A 22,921-nucleotide genomic window follows, 5' to 3' on the forward strand; every position below is an offset into this window, starting at 1 on the left:
ATATTGGGTGACTTCAACTACCCAAACATAGACTGGGAGCATTACTCTAGCTCCAACACCCTAGCCAAAGGTTCCTAGAATTTATAAACTCAAATGCTATGGAACAACTTGTTACCACTCCCACAAGATGGGAAAACATACTGGACCTGATTATCACCAACATGGGGACTCTATGCTCCAGACCAGAAGTGTATCCCTCACTGGTAAGATCAGACCATAAACTAATCTCACTGGATATTCACATCCCGACCCCACCCCCTGCCCAGAAAACCACAGTGAAAAACTTCTCTAAAGCAAATTTCACATTCCTCAAAACCGAGGTGGAATCCTTCAAAGCCCCCGGGCCTGTGGAAAATACAGTCCAGACCGCAGAATCCTTTATAAACGCATTCTATGAACACCTTCAGGAATGCATGGATCATGCGATCCCAAATAAAACCAAGACCCAATCCTCCAAAGGCAGACGTCCTGTCTGGTGGACCCAGCCATAAACAAACTATACAATAGAAGGAGGAAGCTACTAAATGAGAGAGCAAAATCCCAAAAAGGGAAGGCATCACTGATAAGTATTAGCAAAAAACTACGGGCACTCATAAAAATGTCTAAGGCCAGCTTCGAGAGAAAAATTGCACAGGAAACTAAGGATAATCACAAGGCTTTCTTTAGTTATGTTAGTAACCTGGGTGGTAATTCCCAGATATGCTCAGAATTAGTCCAAAATGACAAAAAATACACCGTGCCCACAGACATTGCCAACATCCTAGCTGACAGGTTCAGCGCAAACTCTCCCCCCCCCCCCACCAAAAGGGCAAATATCTATCCCAGCAGAGTGCTGCCCCCCTGACATCTCAGATGCTCAGGTAAGAGCCGCCCTCTCCAAAGCAAAACACACAGCATCAATGGGACCAGACGGTGTCCCGGGCTGCGTCCTACATGAACTCCAAGAAGAGCTAAACCCAAACATAAAACTACTGTTCAATCTCAGTCTTTATACAGGATATGTGACCAAAGAGTGGCGTACAGCAACAGTGGTCCCTCTCCATAAAGGTGGTGCCTCAATGGATCCTGGAAACTATCGCCCCATAAGCCTGACTAGCTTGGTCTGCAAAGCTATGGAAAGGATCATCATGGACCTCATAAATAAATATATTGGGGACCTACAGACACTGGATCCTACCCAGTTCAGCTTTAAAGGCAGATCCTGCCTCTTAAACCTGGTTGATTTCTTTAAAACAGTCACCAAGGCCATTGACGAGGGGAAGGTGGTCCACACAGCCTATCTGGACCTCACAAAAGCCTTCGATACAATACCCCACTCAGGCATTATAGATAAGCTCAGCAGCTTAAATATAAACCCCTATGTCACTAGATGGATTGCAAACTGGCTCAAGGACAGAACCCACATGGTTAGAATTGCTGGAGCCATGTCAGACTCCAAACCAGTTACAAGTGGTGTCCCACAAGGCTCAGTCCTGGGACCTCTCTTGTTCGGTATATATTTCTTGGAGGTACAGGCCAACATGGAAGGACTGTGGCTGACCAAGTTCGCAGATGACTGCAAACTGGGTGCCATAATCGACTCTCCAGCTGACACAAGCATCCTCCAAAAGGGCCTCATAGAAACAGACAACTGGTGCCAGAGCCATGGCCTCAAGCTAAATGCCAAAAGTGTATAGTCATCCCCTTTGGCAAAAACAAAGTGCCCACAAATTACCACATAGGTGGTAATCCATTAAGTACAGAAGAAGTAATTAGGGACCTGGGGACCCAAGTTGATAGCAATCTCTCATTTGACAACCACGTGACCAAAGTGGTTAGAAAAACATTTTATATAGCCCACCTAATCATGAAGGGATTCACATCTAAATCAGGGGAGGTCATCGTGCCTCTTTACTCATCCTTCATCAGGCCCATAATTGAGTACAATGCCCCTTTTGGGATGTACCTTACCAGACACCTGCAGCAACTGGAAAGACCCCAAAAGTACCTCACCAAGAGGATCAAAGGGCTCAAACAGATGCCATATGCTGCCCGGTTAAAGAAACTCCAGCTCTACTCAGTGGCATACCGCCTGTTCAGAGGCGATCTGTGCCTGATGTATAAAGCCATGTCCAGCCCGGAATTAATGGACATGCTGCACCTCAGAAAATCCAAATCCCATCGAGCTATGCGCTCGAGAGACTTGAACCTCAGCACTGAAATAAATAGGACAAGCTGGAGGGGCAGATTCATAACCCAGAGGCTCCCTTTACTCTGGAATAAAATCCCAGTCCAGGTTAGGCAGAGTCCCTCACTGACTCTCTTCAAGAGGAATCTTGATGAGTGGATGGGAGATCGTAGGTTTACCCCGGGTATCACTTCTGTGTCACTGTTAGAGAGAGGCACAGTATACTAACCTCGAAAAAGGGCATAGCAAAATAAATTTAAAATGGGTGGTGAAAGCCAAACACATTCTGGCTAGGCTTATAAATGCCCTAGGACAGATAGCCTAGTATGAACCTATGAAGCTATGTGTGTGTAGATATGTATATATATATATATATATATATATGTGTGTGTGTGTGTGTGTGTTTGTGTGTATATATATATATATATATATATATATATATGTATATATATATATATATATATATATATATGTATGTATATTGTAAAAATGAGGTTCTTCCATAAGTTTTCTATATTTGCAACTGTATTTATGCATTTTCCACATTTCTTGCCTTCTCATCTGGTCCTTCACCTATCATTCTTTCTTTTGTTTTTTTGGCACATTCAGTTGCTACCCGATTTCTATCTACTTCTGGTTTCATTTCCATTACTGCTTGATGCCGATATGCGTCTGCTAGACTAAGCAGAGAAATCATTTTCAATTTATTCTCCTCATGTTTAAAAACTTTCATTACATTTGGGTCTTGTGAGGTCAGCAGCTGTGTGTGCAGTCCCATGAATGCAGATCTATACATGTAATCAGTTTCATGGAGGCCTATCCCTCCTTCTGAATGGGGAATTTATAATCTTGTTATGCAATGATTTTTGTAAATCATTTTGTGAGCATGAAGCATCCTTCTTTTTTTCGTGTCTAATCTATCCAACACATTTTGGAGTCAGTCGCTCCAAAACTGTAAGTTAGGATAGAAAGAGCAAATTGGTTTGCAGCTTGAATTTTTTTCCTATCTGTCTATCTCAACTATCTGTTTTAACTAATATCTGTAAATAATATATAATGTTATGCCATATGCTAAATAATGTTACTTGTCATTAGTGTACTGTCATTAATGTACTGTACTTTGTGAGTTCAAACCAAATGATTATTATTGTTTGTGAAACTGTTATTGTGGAGCTTTTCTCCCTGGGCCACTGCTGAAAGAAGGTCCATGTCCAGTTGGACTTCCCCAGTAACAGAATGTAAAATAAATAAATAAAATAAATAGATGTCAATGCTGTTTTCAGGATTAATTTGTCTTCTGAAGTATTCTTTACAAAGTTTTGTTCAGATTTGTTCAGATTTTATTGTTGATCCTTCATCAGTTCCCAAATATTTATACACTTCCTCTTGCTCACATTCTTTAATATCACATTCTTGTCCCAAACTGATGTTTTCTTAGTGTTGCAGTTTTCCAGATTTAAAGGTTGCTTTTGCACATTTATCAAGACTAAAGGACATTGTTATATCATCTGAAAAGGTTTTGACAATTTGCGGTTGTGCTTTCAGTTCCTCTTCTAATGAGCTATATAGTTTTAAATCCTTGACAAAGAAGATGAGAAATCTTTACACTTTCCTGTTTTCTAGGAGCCAAATTATAGGCATGGCCTAAGCTGTTAATTAGACAGCTTAATGGGCTAAGGCCAAGACAGAATGACAGCAGTGACAGAGAGTCACTCTGGAGTATCCCTTTTTGAATTTTTATCCGAGGAATAATTTGTCCTTTATCATGGCTTAATTGCACAATGGTCTGCCACTGTTTCATGGTCACTGTAATGTAGTCAAACAGTGTAGGGGTATATATTACACATTTTTAAGCACTCTTTTATCCATGAATGTGGGATACTATCAAATGCTTTTTTATACTTGGTCCTTGTTATACTTAATTTCTTCCCCTTTTTACAGTTCTCCACTATGACTTTAACAACCCCTTTAGTTCTACTGCCTTAATTGAGTTGTCTTCTAAATGACTATAAACTCTGTCGGCATCAGTTCCAGTTTATAGTTTATTTGTTATCAGAAAGCAAGTTATTGGTGTATAGTTTTTAGGGTAGCTTGCAGGTTCACTGTTAAGTAAGAGCATTGTTTTTCCTGTTTATATGCAGGTTGGTGTCTGTTCAGGGTGTGCATATAAATAATTCTTACTCATAGCTAAATCTTTGTGTAAAGATGTTAATACTTTTAACCAGAAGTTGTGTGCTGCATCTAGGCCTGGGGTTTTACAGTTACAGGCTTTTCTTAACTTTGCTTCAAACTTTCTGGCTGTTACTTTATCCCATTTTATATCCTGCACCTTTAAACTTCTTATTCTTTCATTTACTACTTCTATCCATTTAGCATTTTTGTTATGTTCCGCACAATCTTCATAAATACTTCTCCAAAATGTGTCCATTTCTTCTTTTTTTGGTGGTCTTTCAATTTCTTTTACCTTGTTTCCCAATTCTGTGTAAAACTTTTTTGGTTATCAATAAATTGCATATTTTGTACTTTTCCTTTATATTTATCTGCATATCTTCTAAGTTTTTCTGCCTGTGCTGAGATTTTCAGTTTATTTGCGACAGTGCATGATAGATCCTGGTCTTTTCTAATACTGCGCATTGCTTTTATTGCATCTGTCTTTCTTAGTATTTTTGTTGATATGTTCCTTCTATATTCTTCTAACAGTGACACTTTTTGTCTTAATTGCTTTATAGTTTTTCTCTATTCGATACTTCTGTAATGGTATTCGATTTCTCCCCTTCCTTTCCCTTACTGCCCTTTGTTTTTGTAATAGAACTTTATCAGTTCTTAATTTAGCTGTACAGTAATATATCTTGTTTACTTGTATCACTTGGATCTCTATGGACAGTCCTAATTACTTTGTTCATTTGTTTTATCAAACCTCTGACTTTTTGGATTTTACTGACCTTCTACAGTCTATTTCTTTCAATGATTTTAATATGTCTGTCTATCTCTATTAAATCAAGCAGCTCTTCTCTTAGCTCATTTTCTTCTAAACTAAGGACACATTTTTTGTTTCCTGTTTCCTGCAGGCAAGCTATAGAAAGTTCTACAGCATCTTCCTGTGGCACATTCTCTTCAGTTTCATCCTGTGCCATCCGTTGCTCTGTCATATGGAAACTCATTGGTCTTTCACTCCTCAACATTGACTGCATCAGAGTTTCCTCAGTTTCCTGTTCCTTGCCTTGCTGTCCAGCTTCAAGTGAATGTTTATACTGACTTCCTTTTGACGGCTTCAGAATATTTATTTATTTTATTTATTTACTGCATTTGTTAAAAGGGAAAGTCCACCTTGTTAAAAGAGCCCATTTTCGGTGGAGGCCCAGGGAGAAAAGCTCCAACAAGAGCATAAATGCAGATAAAAATTAAACATTAATTGGTGCAGAAATTGAAACAATGTTGCACATAGTCATTACAGTAATATATACAGAATATGTACATGTCAGGAATTTAGTTGGTTTGATTACAGGTTTGATTACAGTAATATATACAGAATATGGTATGAACATCAGTATGCCATTGGTAGAAGAAAAATGGACAACGCTTTAGCTAAGCATATTCAGTTGAATGTAGATCATAAATTCAAGTTCATGGCTATAGATCAAGTATCACAAGATATTAGGGGAGGACCTATACCCTAAAACTTGAAGAATTAGAATTATTCTGGCAAATTAAGCTTAATGCCTATAATTATCCAGGACTTAAAACTTGTTCTATTTGTAGTATTTTAAAATTGAGAAGCTTGCAGAGATGAGGTGACACTGAACAAGCCAGAAAAGTAAAAAGTGGCTTATTAGTTTTTATGTCTAGTTTTTAAATTTTGTAATGGTTCTTTATGCTTACAGTATGTAACAATCGCTAGCTTGTTATGTGTTTTGATATATTTTAGGTACATCTTTGACATTGTTACACAAGTAATGGTTCTTTATGCTTATAGTATGTAACAATCGCTAGCTTATGTGTTTTGATTTATTTTAGATACATCTTTGACATTGTTACACAAGTGCACACATTCACTACAACATTCATAGATTATTTTGTGCTGTCACAGTGTGTTTAGATTAGTTGCATGACTGTATGTAAGCAGGTACGTCCTAAATCAGTAATGTTTACGAAGGTGTATCTCTTTAATTAGACACTTGCATGATTAACATTGTTAATGATTGGGTAGTTTGACTACCAGTCTGTTTAAAAATGGTTTGTACCTTCATACTTCACTTCTGAAGAAGTTTGCGTGTCAGCAAACGAAAAGCGCTTAAAGTTATTATAGAATAAATTCCTTGGTTTTACACTCTGCAACTGCCGTGGCAGTGTTTTTTATTTCAAGTTTTTGTGTGCTGTTTCTTATTCGAGTTTATCATGGCATCTGGCCCGGCAGCTAGTCAGAGTTTTTTTACACCAGGAGAGGCACCGGAATCATTGAGAGCGGATCTTCTTAATGAAGCTGTTAGTACAGAGTCAAATAATTCAACATTAACTAATAACTCGTTGGTGTCTTTATTCAACAAAATAGAGTCTATATTTACTAGACTCGACCAGTTTGACTGTAATCAGTGTGCAATTAGGGATTTAATCCCACCTTCACTTGCTGCTAGCCAGCTTCCTTAGTCCCTGGTGAGTAGTGGCATCTTGGGGACTACTACTTTTTTGAATTCAGCATTGGTCACCAGTGTTGAAACAACTCAACAGAATTTGCAGGAAGCTGTTGTCGACAGGGTACCAACAGATAGAATTCCGATGGTCAATAGAGTAACAATAGAGGTGTTGGGTCCGGCTTCATCCTTGTTGAATAATCAGCTACTGCCAGAGGATGCAAAGGGTTCAGTGAATCCACAAGTGCCTGCACCAACCTTGGGCGAGTGAGTTCGAATGATACACCAGTCAACATTGATAGATGTCCATCGTTGTCAGCATGGATTACAGATGGCTTTTCTTTTTCTCGGTCTCCTTTTGCTAGTGAAGGAAGACAACCGATTGACAGAGGTAACGCTAATGATTTTCCTGACATAGTTACTAAATTAAAAACTTTTGACAGTCACCTTATTAAGTTAAAGAAATTACAATTGGAAATTTGTTATAACCATGAATGTTTGGCACGGAAGGTTGTTCCAAAGGGTCTGCAATGCCATCAGTACCCTACAGGTCTTGTAAATGAGTCTGATTTTCACAAAGAGCTTACTGTGTTGTTTGACCGGCAGGGCTTTGAGTTACTAGAGCTCATAGTCAAACATTACACTATTTGGGTCAACAATTTATCTAAGACAATTACTGAACTTGATAACAGTATTAAGGCTGACCTTGAGTTTGCACGTTACAAATTTGAATACAGCCGAGTATTTTCAAGTATTGACCATTATATGCACAAACTTAAAACTAACAAGATTAAAAAACTAGAACATGACTGTAAGGCGTACAACCAAGGTACAGCATATCCAGTTCCTTCTGCAACACAAGTTTGGCAGAAAAGCCAAGCACTTGTTTCACAACATAACAGTAATTCAAGTCTAAACAGTAGCAATAACAGTAACCAGTTCAATCAGAATGCCAACAATGTTGGGGTACATTTTGATAATGCCTATAAGGATGCCACCAATGGCATTGGTGATAATACTAGTTCTACTAGTTTCACTGAAGTTCGGAGGAGTGAGCGACTACAAAATTGTTCTTGGGGGCAACATAATAATGGCCAAAATAGTAGTCATCAAAATAACCAAAATCAGAATTTTTGGCAAGCCAATTATATAGGAGTGAGACCGAAGCAACAGAAGAATTTCCAACCGAACAAAGGCAAATCGAAATTCAACAAATGCAACACTTAACTGGTCCACTCTGCCTTGTTGAAGAAAACTTAGGTCCAGTTGCACTCCACAGACTAGGTGGTATAATCCAAGAGCCAATACCGACATTGGTAGACTCTCACTGTCGGGTTGTCTCGGACCCAGTTGGCCCTGTTATTGTTGATAACAAGGAGGGAGATTTTAAAGTTTACAACTTCTCTTCAGTGGTTATTTCTCCTGACATTGTGGACTTTTTAGCAAAGGGACATACATATGTCCCTACACAGCAATTGGACTTAGTAAAATCTGCTATTTATTTTAAAACCTTCACTAGGAAGTTGAACCTTCATTTGATGTTTGGGGATGTCATGAATGTATTGGGTGCGGATAAGTTTCACACACAGAGTACATTCAACCCACCATTACACCTAGTTTTACAAATTTTTGAACAACTTTGTGAATTAGACATTAGACAAGCAGTTAAGAGTGGTTGTAGAGCAAAGTTTTCACATAATGCAATCCGGGATGAACGTGAATATTTAGAGTACATTAAGTCACAGGATATTCGTGTATGTAAACCAGACAAAGGAGGAGGTTTAGTAGTATTTGACAATAGCAACTATATTGAATGTATGAAAATGCTATTAACCAACAGCGCATATGAATTAAGCTCACATTCAGATGTTAATAAAGCTTATAGCCTCACTAAAATCTGTATCAATGATATGTACATAGAAGGAAGGATTGAACAGAATTTATTTAATTACATGTCAACATCTTATCCGTAATTCCCATATCTTTTCGGTATTCCCAAAATACACAAAAGACCCACTAAATCCACCTACGAGACCCCTAGTAGATGGTCGTGGTTCACCCACATATTCTTGTGCCAAGGTAGTTGACGCGATTCTCCAGAAATATTTGTTTTTTAAAAACCAAATATGTAAGGATTCTTGGTCCTTTTTGGAGAAAATTGACAACTTGCAGTATAATGAAAATTATAACGTTCTCACTATTGATGTGAAAGACCTTTACACCTGTATCCCCCATTATTAAGGTATCGAGTGGGTAGGTTTCATGTTAAACAAACATGGAGCCTCAGTAGCTGAAACTTCCTTAGTGAGAGAACTACTTGACCTTTTACTATCTAATAACTTTTTTATGCTTGATAATGGGTTTTATTTGCAAAAAGTAGGGGTTGCTATGGGTTCCCCATGTGGGGCCAGTATAGCAAATTTAGTAATGGCTTATTGGGAATCTGAATATGTGTTTAAAGATGAGAATCTTAGAAACCTTTTGGTATTTTACACACACTACCTTGATGATATCTTCATATTATTAAATGGAGATAACGAAGTCAGTAGGAACGTGGTAGAACTGTTGAATCAATCTACACAGTTTTTGGAATTTACATCAACATTTGATATGGAAGCTATAGGATATTTGGTTAGTTAAGAATATAACGCAGGGTTGCTTTACAGCCAGAATACATAGGAAAAGTACCTATTCTAACTCATTCCTTAATTTTTCCAGTTGCCACCCCCATTTTCAGAAACGGTCAGTTATTAAGGGTCAGTTAGTGAGGGCCTCACGTATAATTAGCCATGATGAAGACTTTGCAGAGGAATGTTGTTTCTTAAAAAGTTTGGTTTTACATCGTGGCTATCCTGAGACCCTACCAGACTCCTTAATTAATGAAGTCAGCTTGAAAAGATCTAATCAGTTTTATAAACCTATTTTGGCAGTTGAGGTTTTAGCATCTGAACTGACTGGTGGGTCTAACTTTGTGGCAACACCTAATGTGGATGAGCCAATAGATTCAAGTATTCAAGACATCCAATTAAGGTTTACCACTATATTCAGTCCGCAAAGCCATCTTTGCATTAAGATTATTCAGAAAAATTGGGAACTTTTTAGGACTAACCCACTGTTCAACAAATTGGGTAGTTCACCAAAAGTAACATTTAGGAGAGGTAAAAATCTGAAGAATTTGTTGGAACAACAACGTCACAGTATCCTTAGAACAACTGGTATGAACAAATGTGAAAATTGTAACTTCTGTAAGTTTGTTGAGGTAGCAAATTGGTTTGCTATTAATGGTGGTACACTTCAGGCTTAAATTTAAGTTCAACTGTAATTCTAGGTTAGTAGTTTACTTAGCTAAATGCCAATGTTGTCCTGCATTCTATACTGGCAAAACAGAGCGTAGGCTCTGTGATAGAATGTATAAACATCAGTAAGCCATTGGTAGAAGAAAAATGGACAACGCTTTAGCTAAGCATATTCAGTTGAATGTAGATCATAAATTCAAGTTCATGGTTATAGATAAAGTATCACAAGATATTAGGGGGAGGACCTATATCCCTAAAACTTGAAGAATTAGAATTATTCTGGCAAATTAAGCTTAATGCCTATAATTATCCAGGACTTAACGAAACTTGTTCTATTAGTAGTATTTTAAAATTGAGAAGCTTGCAGAGATGAGGTGACACTGAATAATCCAGAAAAGTAAAAAGTGGCTTATTAGTTTTTATGTCTAGTTTTTAAATTTTATAATGGTTCTTTATGCTTACATTATGTAACAATCACGTGCTTGTTATGTGTTTTGATTTATTTTAGATGCAGCTTTGACATTGTTACACAAGTAATGGTTCTTTATGCTTATAGTTTGTAACAATCGCTAGCTTATGTGTTTTGATTTATTTTAGATACATATTTGACTTTGTTACACAAGTGCACACATTCACAGATTATTTTGTGCTGTCACAGTGTGGTTAGATTAGTTGTATGACTGTATGTAAGCAGGTATGTCCTAAATCAGTAATGCTTATGAAGGTGTATCTCTTTAATTAGACTCTTGCATGATTAACATTGTTAACGATTGGGTAGTTTGACTACCGGTCTGTTTAAAAATGGTTTGTACCTTCATACTTCACTTCTGAAGAAGTTTGCATGTCAGCAAATGAAAAGCACTTAGTCTTTGTTTTTCTGCCATGATTTCCAGATTTTATGCCTTGTGGACATGATTTCTTTGGTGGATTTTGAGAGCCAGCTTGAATGGTTATGTTTTATTCATTTTTGGCAGGTGGGTGCTTGCCTATTTAGGATGTCTAGGAATGTTGAGTTGAAGAACTCAACAGACGCATTAAGGAGCAGGGATTTGAGGGGTTCCTAATTTACTTTAGCTAAGGTTTCATTAAATATGGATGGTTGGAACAGTCAAATTTCTGGTTGATTTGTATTGGTGTTGCCTTGGGGTTGGGGTGGTTTTGCATAGGATATATGCTGGGTGGTGGTCGCTAATGATATTAGGTAGGATGCCTGCAGTGATGATATTTTTAGTGTGGGCCACTAATATTCAGTTTATTGCGGAGCCCCAAATGTTATTTTTGTGGGGTCTGGTGATGTCTTCAATTGGTTGGGAGAAGTTGTAAAGGTTTATGTTTTTTGAAGGATTGTTGTGGGCAGTGTCTAGCCAATCAATGTTTACATCACCTAATATGATGGGTTCATTATCTATGTTTTGTGAAGTCCAGGCAAGTAGGTTTCCTAATATTGGTATTTTGTTTCCTGGAGGTATATACAGAGCAATTATGCAAATGTTTTTATGGTTAAGTTTTAATATAGAGATTAGTACTTCGGCTGGGGAGAAGTTGGGTGTTGCTTTTGAGTAGGAAATTAATGTATATTTGCTAGGGAAGAGTATTGCTACTCCTCCTCCTCTCTTGTTTGGCAGATCGGCTCTGAAGCATGTGTAGCCTGGGGGAAGAAACTCCGTGTCTTTTACATATGATTTCAACCAGGTTTTGGTAGCTGCTATAACATCAGGGTTATTTTGTGAAATCCATGCCTGAAGTTCAGGTATCTTGTTTCTAAGGCTTTGGAAATTTATGGTTGACAGCAAGAGAGATTTGCTAAGTTTTCTAGGGCTGGGGAGGGTTGGAGCTGGTTTGGGATGTACATCACCACACTTGGATATAATGCTTTGCCAAATTATGTGAGTTTTTTCTTGAAAATGGTATAGTTGCTGGTGGTGGTGTGATAATGGGGGTGTCTGTGTTAAGGTAGAATTTTTACTTTGGATAGGACAGAGGTATTCACTGTTAAAAAGCTAAGGTGGATGTTTGAATAACTTGGTAAATGTGGGTTATGTGCGGTGGTTGTACAGGAGGATGTAGGAGGTATGTTAGGTATCTGGAAGGTGGTTGTTATTAGGACAAACAGCATAAGTGAGAGAAGTGAGGGCACAGAAAAAGTAGTGAGGGACATAATGGTGGCTGAATATAGTGTGATAACACTACATGGCCCTATTTTGAATGTGTGGGGAGGTAGAGTAGTTAAGAGGTATAGTATGACTGTAGTAAATAATTAAAGAGGTTACAGGATAGGTGGAAGAGATGTGTTGGAGGGATAAGGTTAGGTATAAGGATGATGTGTGGGGGGGGGGGGTCCAGCCCCCACAGGAAGAAGGGCTGAAAAACTATCAGCGTAAAGTGAGGAATAAGCTTAAAAATATCAGTATCTAACAAAAAACTGATCTGAGTAGTTGTGGAATACTTTAAATGATTACCACTGCAAGCACACAAACAGGGTTGTTTGGCAGTTATGGAGAGAGTTGTGATAAGTATAGAAACTATAATGAAAGTAAAAGCAGAACTGTACCAAATTAAATAGTAAATGCTTGGGACTGGAACACTGCGTGAGTGTAAGGCTGATTCAAGGTATTATGGCCCAATCTAGTGGCAATTGGCTGAATCCCTTCACTGTTATTGTACATACACCTTTAAGCCTCAACACTTTACAAAAACCTGCATATGGCACCTGACCAATTGCTTCCTGTTCCACTGGTTTCCCCATAATTTGGATATCCATTGCTCTATCCTGTTGTGGTGCTTTCTGAATTAGATTTTCTACACTGAATCCTTCACTTCACAGGTACTCACTTTTATCCTTTTCTTCTTTGTCTTTTTATTTTTTTGTACTGTAAAGTTTTCCATGTCTGGATTCCTTTGCCTGTATTTCTCTTCAAATATCTTTAGCGCTGCTCTTTTTGTATTGGTTAGTTTTGCTTTCCCCTTTGCATAAATATTACATCATATTAAATCTCTTTTTCTTTCCCATGTCCATATTTCTTCTTCAGATGTCTCCTGATCTTCCTGCTTCTGCTTACTTTGGGGACTCACTACTTTTTCTCGTAGAAGTACTTTTCTTTCCTCTAATTTATCTCTTAATCATTTTGTATATCTTGTGTCTGGAAATGTTGGGCTTTTTGCATAATACTAACAATGCATAATTTCTTTCTTATCCTCAGTAGTCCATTATCTTTATGGCTCTCTTATTTGGCCTATCAGTTTTTGGGATTTTTGTGTACTACTACTACTTCCTTCTGCAACAGGGTGTCATGCTCCCTCTGGGCCTGGCCTGACCCCATTGTAGGAATGTTTCTGTATTTTGAGGATTCTACGCAGTCATCTTTACCAGTCCTGGCACCCGTGTGCCTCCCAGGATTAGGTGCTTTTTTATCTTGGGTCTTGTGCAACCAACTCTCTTTTTTTAATTTTTAACCTACTTCTGTCCATGATATATGCTATATAAATACAGTCTACATAGCAATGTCATCTTGGTGAGATTGTGTGAAAAACAGGGTCCACCTTGTGAAGCTACTCATGAAGACTTGAGGATGAATTCAATTTCAGCAATACTACTCTCCCTTGCTTGCTGACTTGTCATCTCTCCATTCGGCCCCTACTCTTTCATTAGCATGGGTAGGGAGGTGAATAATACTACTGTTATCCACAACTATACTGCAAGCAATGACATTATTATTGTTTTTTATAAAATATCATATTTTTTCATCAAAAAAGTGATGTCAGGGAACCCTGTTCTTAAAAAGAAGTCAAACCTTATATTTTGCATTGAAAGATCTGTGCTATTCCCCATTAATTGTGATACTCTAACCATATAAAAGTTCTGGAATCCCATTAATGATAATATTTGAAGTCATAATGTACAATGCAACTGCAAAGGATGCTACTTTCTCTTAGAAATTTTTAAATAAATGTTTTCACCTGAGTTGCATACACATTGAAACACACCCTGTCCTTATAAGCCTATAGCAAAATAACTCTTTTCCTACCTTCCTCCACTGTTGAGTCGAGCTGAGTGACTTTGATAGCAAGTAGATCCACCCTCTCCTGCAGTGAATTCATTCGCATATAGAAGCAATTTGCTTCATTAAAGAGTTCACCAAACACATCTTCTGCATGTCTGCCTACAGGGAGATAAAGTACAAAGTTAATATGGCATGAAAGATGACGTAGTATCTTAGTGAATGCCAAGAAATATTTTCAGCTTTGTCATAGTATCTAATTTGTCTGTCTGTCTGTTTGTTTATTAAGTGGGTCAGTGCTCTGGCCTGGGTCTCTTTTCTGCCACAACTAGGGCCAAAAGGCAAATTTAGCTAGCAGGTTTATGTAAACGAAATGATACACTGCAAAGATGGAATACATAACATAACAAGTAACATCCAAACATATTCTAAGTTTTCTAAAGATGTAAATCAAATACAGTCAGAGACAATAGTAATATATAGAGAGTCAACAAGGAACTCAACTGAATCAGTGAAGTACTTAACATATAGTAGGATAAACAGTAGTCACCAGCTTACTTTAAAAATAGGTAGGTCATCCAAAATTACAAAAAACAGAAACTATGGATAGCATTCATGGACAATTTGCCTAGAATACAAAGCTACACAGTGCAGCTTAAGAACTTGGTAACTTGTTCCAATTCATAGATAGTTGAGTTGTTAAGTTGCCTAGTATTGTAGTCCTGTGCTACAATGGAACTAGAATCTGGGAATGCCACCTAAAATGTGCTAGTTGGAGCAGGAGCTATGCTAATGAGATCCAGAAGTAACCTGGTAGTTTCATCATTTAGCGTACCTGTCTTGTACAGAAGTCCTATACTCCATACAATGCAAATTACTCTAAAGAACAAGAAAAATTGGCCTAATGGCTAATGCACTGGCCTACTAAGCCAGGTATTATGGGTTTGAGTCCCATCTGGAGTAATATAGCCTTGGGGTCCATCTGGCAGTTGGTGCACAGGGTTAAGGCTGTGAGCTGTAATTCTTGTGGTACAGCGTTTGATTCCCTCAGCCCCGATATGTCGTCTGTGTGATCTGTAACAAGTCACTTAACCAGGCATTACTCCAAGCTCATACTAAAAAGGGACTGTGTGACCAGTAGGGCTATGTATGAATCCATGATTCATACACTGCTGCATAGTAGTGTGCACTTACAAATTCCAGTGGAGGTAATTGCACAGATAAAGCAGGGCAGCTTTACCCCGTGCAGACTGCTGATTCAGATATGCAGTAGTGTGTGTGTATACATGAGCATGTATTTCTGTATCTGAGTCTGTTTGCCTGCCAACCTGTCTGTAGGTATCAGTACAAGTGAATGTGTCTGTCTGTCCATGTACAATTCAACATGCATACACAGTGGTGTGTGTGTGTGCGCGCTTGCGTGCATCTATCCATATCTACCTTTTACTGTGTTTGATGTATGTGCCTGTGTGTGGTTTGTTAATAAGTAGCACAAGTTGGAAGGAGCTTGACTGTGGAGTAAATAACTGCTCACTTGATTGGCTCAAAGGCAAACTCACTGTTGATGAGATGTAGCTCTTGTAGTAACATGCATAACTATGGTTTAAAATATGGCACAGCAGCATAACCCAGTACATTGGAAAATGGTAAGTTGACCTACTGCACCATTTTCTGTGAGCTCCACCCATCAGTTGTGTATAAGCATGACCACTGAGCCCACTTGCTCTTCATATTACCGTACCAACAAGGTATGCTAAACTTCCTATCAGCCTAAGTATGCATGTATTTGTTTGATTTATTGTGCATTTACGTATTTATTTTATATATTTAAATTATTCTAAAATATCTGATTGTGACTCGTGCTTCTCAAGTACCTGCATTTAATGTAAATCCTGTGAAAACCAGCCCAGAAGCATAGAGGGATAAAGTTATGACTGTGACTTAAATAACCCAGGATTAATTAATGACTGGCAGAGGTGTCTTGGAGGATGGTTGTGCCCATCGTGGATGGGATGAATCCTGCTGAGTGGGCAGATCTCTTGTACAGCCATAAGACTGCCACCAGAATTGTAGTCTCTCTCTTCTTAATGCTAAAGCACTGTATGGGAATCGAAAAGTGTTAATGCTCAAACAAGAAATTCCACTTCCTCCAGGCTCTCCTCACCCTAGAGAAGGTGGACATCTGTGCAGTTACTGAGATATAGTTTAAAGCAGCAAACAGCACCCTGGCAGTGCAGGGTTACAATGCCTTCCAGACATTTAAGCCAGCTGCTGCAGAGACAGAGACCAAAGCTGGAGGTGTCTCAATACGTATCAACAACAAACTCACTTCAAGATTATTTAAACAGGATGATGTGCTTGAGCTTCATCATGAACAGATTTCCATAGGCAAAGTTCCATATCATAGCCTTGCAATCTATAGGTCACTCTCTATGACCAAGAAGCCTATAGCTTGTGCTTTGACTTACCAGAGTGTCTCACCATTCAACCCAATACCATATTCATGAGCGACTGCAACTCTCCCACTACAGACCTGGATATTTAAAAGACTCTACCTTACAGGCCCACTTCTAAAGCGCACAAACTTGTGGTATATATTTGGGATACTTAGCTAGGCTTATAAATGCCCCAGTGGTCATTAGCCTAGTATGCACCTATGAACTTATGGAGGCCAGAACACAAGGAGATCACCAGGTTAGGCATTCAGGAAGGTGGGGGGGGGTTACAGCTGTATGGTATGAGCAGGTACATCATTCTGGACAATGCCTTATTGTCTAATCAACCTAAGATATAGGATCATCAGCACAATAGGTAAGGTATGCTCTGGGGAAAAGATGGGGTACCCATCAGAGAATGTCACACTGCTGTATCTTTGCTCTGTCTCTCCTTCCTAGATCACCATTGACAGTCTCAGCTGTGTGTGTGTATTGGGGGGTGATACTGATAGTAACCAAGATTTGCCAGCTCCCTCCCTCTCCAGTCTGGTGAGTGCCAGGATGGAGGAGGAGAAGGCCGCAACCAGGAGGGGGGGGGGGTAAAAAGCTGATGGTCAGGCTGACAAACAGTGACTAGAAAAAAAAGCCCTGTGAGGTCTTATTCTCTCTTTTTCCTTTAGTTTATATACCATTTCTAAAAATAATGTATGATTTGTGACAAAGTATTTTAAGTAAACAAATGTTCTACATCACAGCAGAACTATTAACTAATGAATTATTGCAAAACATCAAGTTAATCTAGCATGGCCAGATGTCTTATACAGTCTCAAAACAAGGTGCTTTGTACTCATGAAATGACAAGAGTGATGGGGTGCCCATGGCAAGGAATATTAAAGGGGTTCAGCTGCAGAGGTGAAGGTTTACTGTTCCTTCATTTAAAATAACTAGTTGTTTTGCATGTTCACCACAACATGAAAAAACAATAGTTAAATGAACTAATAAGCATTTCAGTTTTAAAGCGGCCACAGGACAGTTTATATTTGCCACCTTTATACTCTATATGATGACTATTATACTTTTTATTCAGAATTAAGCATTGCAATTGTGGTAAAAATGGTGGTATCTCTGGAACCATAAATAGTAGTGAACATAGAGAAAAGCAAACATGCTACCTTTAAAACTGTTTATATAGAGGTATTAAAAATAAAAAGCACTATTTTTTTTGTTCAAAGAGATCTCATTATTTCAAAAACTGTGCATGCTAGGCAGAAATCATTAGTGACAATTTTGTATGTTAAGATGCTACGCATTTCGTTAAAGTCACTTGTCTTTTAACATATTCGACAAAATATGTAAATGTCATATTTTCATAAATATAAACAGAGACTGTGATTTACAGATGAGTAATGTGCAACTGCATAGCACTAATATTTGCCTTTGTGGCGTTGCTCACTACTAAGACAAAACATATTACAAACTGCTTTTGAATTCCCCATACCTTCACTTGTGTAGTAATTAACACTGTTTTGCGTGCATTTTGTCTAAGAATCTCATTCTGAGTATTGCCAAAAAATGAGCAAGAAAAGCAATATGTGACACTTTTTTGTTTACTCAAAATATCATCTTTCTCATCAGGCTATTATGCTTTTTGAAATTTGCCATTCATAAAATTGGGAAGGATGGATACCACGGATACCATACCTTGATATCCACATCCCGCCCCCACCCCCATTAAGAAAACCACTTAAAAAATTTCTCCAAAGCCATCTTCATGCTTCTTAAGACAGACGTGGTGAACTTCATGACACCCATGCAGATGGACAATACAGTGACAACTGCTGAATCCTACACAAATGCACTCTATAAGCACTTATACGAGTGCATGGATCGTGCTATCCCAAACGGAACCAAGACACTATCCTCCAAAAAAGGAAGCCAATCTGGTGTTCCCCTGCCATAAACAAACTGTACAACAGAAGGAAGAAACTGTTGCAAAAGAGAGTAAAATCCCATGAGTGGAGGAGGTCCCTGGTCAGCTTCAGTAAGAAGCTGAGATCCCTTATAAGATCCTCCAAAGCTAGCTACGGAAACAAAATCACCACTAATTCTAAGGACAACCACAAAGCATTCTATAGCTATGTCAAGAATCTTGATGACAACACCCAGATCTGCTCTGAGTTACAGCACAAAGGCACGGAAATTACAGAACCAACTAATATTGCCAACATCCTGGCAGATAGGTTCATTGCTAACTTTACTCCCCCCTCACCCCTAAAGGGCCCATATCTGTACAGGAAGAATGCAGAGTCCCTGTAATCACAGCTACACAGGTAAAAGCTGCACTCTCTAAAGCCAAAAACACAGCATCCATGGGTGGGACCGGACAACATCCCAGGCTGCATTTTACACAAACTTCAGAACGAACTGGCTCCCCACTTAAGCACCATGCTCAATAATAGCCTCTCATCAGGATTTGTACCCACTGAATGGCGCACAGCAACAGTTATCCCACTCCACAAAGGGGGAGCCACCACTGATCCTGGGAACTATCGACCTATTAGCCGGATGAGCCTGGTCTACAAGACCATGGAACGTATCATCATGGAACTCATAAACAAAGAAATTGGCAACCTCCAAACTCTGGAACCCACCCAGTTCGGATTTGTGAAAGGCAGATCATGCCTCCTGAACCTGATCAACTTCTTTGAGGCAGTCACCAAAGCCGTAGATGAGGGTAAGGTGGTTCACACAGCCTATCTTGACCTCGCCAAGGCTTTTGACACCATCCCCCATTCTGGAATTATAGATAAACTCACTAAACTAGGTATAAATCCCTACGGCACAAGATGGGTTGCCAACTGACTCACTGACAGAGCCCACACTGTAAAAGTTGCAGACTCCAAATCTGACCTCAAAGCAGTGACAAGTGGAGTACCACAGGGTTCCATCCTGGGACCTCTCCTGTTTATCTACTTTTCTGAAGTACAGGCTAACACAGAAGGCCTCTGGCTAATGAAGTTCACAGATGACTGCAAACTAGGAGCCATAGTCAAGTCCCCAAATGATGTGGACATCCTACAGAAGGGCCTCACTGAGACAGATGCCTGGTATCAGAGCCATGGCCTCAAGCTGGATGCCAAAAAGTGCAGTGTCATCCCCTTTGGTAAAAACTCTCTACCCATGAACTACCACATAGGCAGCAATCTAATTAACAACAAATGTGTGATAAAAGGCATTGGGACCCGGGTGGACAGTAGTCTCTCCTTTTATAGTCACATCACCACAGTAGTCAGGAAGTCCTCCTACGTGGCACACCTCATCATAAAAGGGTTCTCATCCAGGAAAAAGAGGTCATTGTTCCCCTCTACTCGAAACTCATTAGACCCATTATAAAGTACAATTCCCCTTTTGGAATGTACCTCACAAGACATCTGCAGCAGCTGGAAAGACCACAGAAGTACCTCACAAAGAGGATTACTAGCATCAAACAAATGCTCTACACTGACCACCTCAAAAAACTCCAGCTTTACTCGGTAGCATATCGCCTACTCCGAGGTGATCTCTGCTTAACATATAAAGCTATGTCAAACCCAGAGCTGTTGGACATGCTACACCTAAAGAAATCCCAATCCCTCCGAGCTACACACTCTAGGAACCTAAACCTTGTCACCACAATAAGCAGGGCATGCTGGAGGGATAGATTCCTGTCCGAGACTTCCCATACTCTGGAACAGGCTACCCATCTATGTCAAGCAAAGTTCTTTATTAGCACTCTTCAAGAAAAATCTTGATGAGTGGATGGGAAATAGGAAATACACCCTGTTGATCACTTCTGTGTCTGCTCGACAGTGGCACAGGAAAATAACTTTCCTGGGTGGCGTAAGCCAGGGAACCTTGTTGGCTAGGCTTACGTAGGCCCTACCTATGAACCACAACTGCTTTAAAGAAATTTTACCTCATTCATCTTGGAGACTAACATTAGACTAATTGTTAACACACGGACTCATGGGCAATAACATTTTAGATATTGTATCTATTTTAGAAGTATTGGTGACCACCAGTATTTGCCTGAAACTCGCCTACCACTGGAATCGATCACATTTTTTTCTGTGTGATTCATCCGCCTCCTCCTATTCAACCATTTAATTCAGTCCATATCAACAGGGCGAGTGAATTCACTATAGTACACTAAGGTAGGATAATAGGCCTGAAAATATACAGTCAGACTTGTTTTTATGTATGCATTCAGTTTTATGGAATGAAAAGATAATCTTATCTTGCTTGCTAAGCATGAGATGTGCAGAAATACAGAATGTTCGTTTCTCAAGGGAAAGATATGTGTAATGCTAGATAAGGCACATACAAGACAAGGCTTGGGAAACCAAGGCTAAAGAGGCATGTAAAACATTACAGGGTTTTTGAATATACTTCAGACACAGTTATTGAAGTCAGTAAGTTAGGTCGGACTGACATACAGAAATGATTAAATATTCAGCATTTCATAAAGTAAGTTAGGATTTAGACTGCTGTGCAAATCTAACTTTTGCAGAACAGGCACTCGAGCCTGAGTACAAAACTCAGGTCAAGTATTCACACTGTTAAGGAGAAAAAGACTGTTTCAGTTGATATTATTCAGGAGAATCAGAATATACCTGCAGAAACTTTGGACATCTTTATCAGCACTGTTATTGTTAACCAGCACTCCAGAATTTCTGTAGACTGTAATTGAAGATAGTATTTGGTTATTTGGATAGTGTTAACATCTAATAAAGCCTCATTAACCAAACTTGGCCCATATAGGTGAGACTGGCACCTGTTCAGCACAAGGTTGGCTAATTAACAGACAAACACTTTCATTCCATTCTCATTTCAGTTGTTTCCAGTAAAATTTGGTATACTACAGTTTTATCAGTTCTTTCAAGGGACCATCATTTATTGGGGTAATTCAAGCAACTTGCTGGTTTTGTGACCATATCTCCCCCTCCACACACACTTGCACACACAAAACAGTGTCAGGGAGGGATGTGCAGTTGCCTGAATGTCCATGAAGGGTATTCCCTCTATATGATATTCCCCGCCCCTCAGAGCACAAGTGATGGTTTTCCCCAGTTACCAAAGTAGCAAAATAAACGAACAAACAGAAACGTTCTGCGGCTTTATTAAAATGAGTATCCACTTTAAGAAAAAGCAAAGCTTTCAGGTTACCACTTCTTCAGTGCTTTCACAAGCAATTAAAAACACACATTTAAATACTAAATCATATACCATATGACACAGCCAACCAATAAAAGACAAGAATCCATTATAATAAAATTACTAGAAGTTTAAAGATTAATGCAACATTAAATATTTAACCCAGGATTGGCATCTGCCTTTAATCTCAAAATCCAAGAATATTCTATATTTTCTAATATATTATTTATATCTCCTCCCCTATTAGTTTTATACACTACTTTGATCATGCTAAACTTAAATGCCCTGGACCATTATCTGCCACGTGCTTGGCAAGTCCAGTAATCATGATTCCCCTCTTGATTACTGATTTGTGTTCAGTAATATGTTTCTTCAACTTTCGGTTACATTTTCCCACATAAAAAGAAGTACAATACACATAGGTGGCCAGATAAACAATTTGCGTATTTTTACAGTTGCCGTAACAACTGAAAACATACTGAGTTTTAGTTCTAGGATGAATAAAATGTATATCAGTAAAAACATCCTTGCAGCAATTCCAATTAAGGCACAGGTATGTCCCTTACCTTGAACTAATATGACTTTCTTAGATCTCATATCTGTGTAAGATAATCGCCTTCTAAAATTTCTTCCATTCCTATAAGGAAAACTAGCTGGTTTATTAAGAATCTGCCTGAGCTCTGGCATAGTCAAAAGTATGTTCCAATTTTTCTGTATGATATGCGCTACTTCCTGCATTCTATTATATCTAGTAACATATCTCTATTTATTATTACCACTACTTGAACTACCAGCTATATGTTGTGCAGTACCATCCATAGAATTAAAATGAGGGCCTGTCCTATCTGCCCTCTCTTTAGTTCATCATTCATAATTTGCTGTACTACAGCCTTATTATACTCCCGTCAATAAATTCAGAAGTCATCTCATCCATTTGTCGGATGCATACCTGTTCATTCGTATTCACTCTACTAATTCTGCTAAACTGACTTTAATCATCTTCTTCTTTTGGCTGCTCCCGTTAGGGGTCGCCACAGCAGATGAACTGTTTCCATTTCTTCCTGTCCTCTGCATCTTGCTCTGTCACACCAACCACCTGCATGTCCTCTCTCACCACATCCATAAACCTTATCTTAGGCTTTCCTCTTTTCCTGTTACCTGACAGTTTCACCCTTAGCATCTTTTTCCCAATATACTCTCTGCA

The 22,921-nt window shown here is 38.8% G+C and overlaps 1 protein-coding gene across 3 annotated transcripts in view; it reads right to left on the minus strand.

Moving 5' to 3' along the window:
- LOC122790096 (wiskott-Aldrich syndrome protein family member 3-like) overlaps positions 1-22,921 on the minus strand; it is a 995,086-nt gene that overhangs the window by 521,396 nt on the left and 450,769 nt on the right. For all 3 annotated transcript variants that reach the window (XM_044057665.1, XM_044057666.1, XM_044057667.1), the window contains one exon: positions 14,117-14,251. In XM_044057665.1, coding sequence (XP_043913600.1) covers positions 14,117-14,251 — 135 coding nt within the window. The remainder of the gene's footprint in view (positions 1-14,116; positions 14,252-22,921) is intronic.

This window comes from Protopterus annectens, chromosome 15.part0 (genome assembly GCF_019279795.1).
Source record: "Protopterus annectens isolate FY-2018-M chromosome 15.part0, PAN1.0, whole genome shotgun sequence".
NCBI lineage: Eukaryota > Metazoa > Chordata > Ceratodontiformes > Protopteridae > Protopterus > Protopterus annectens.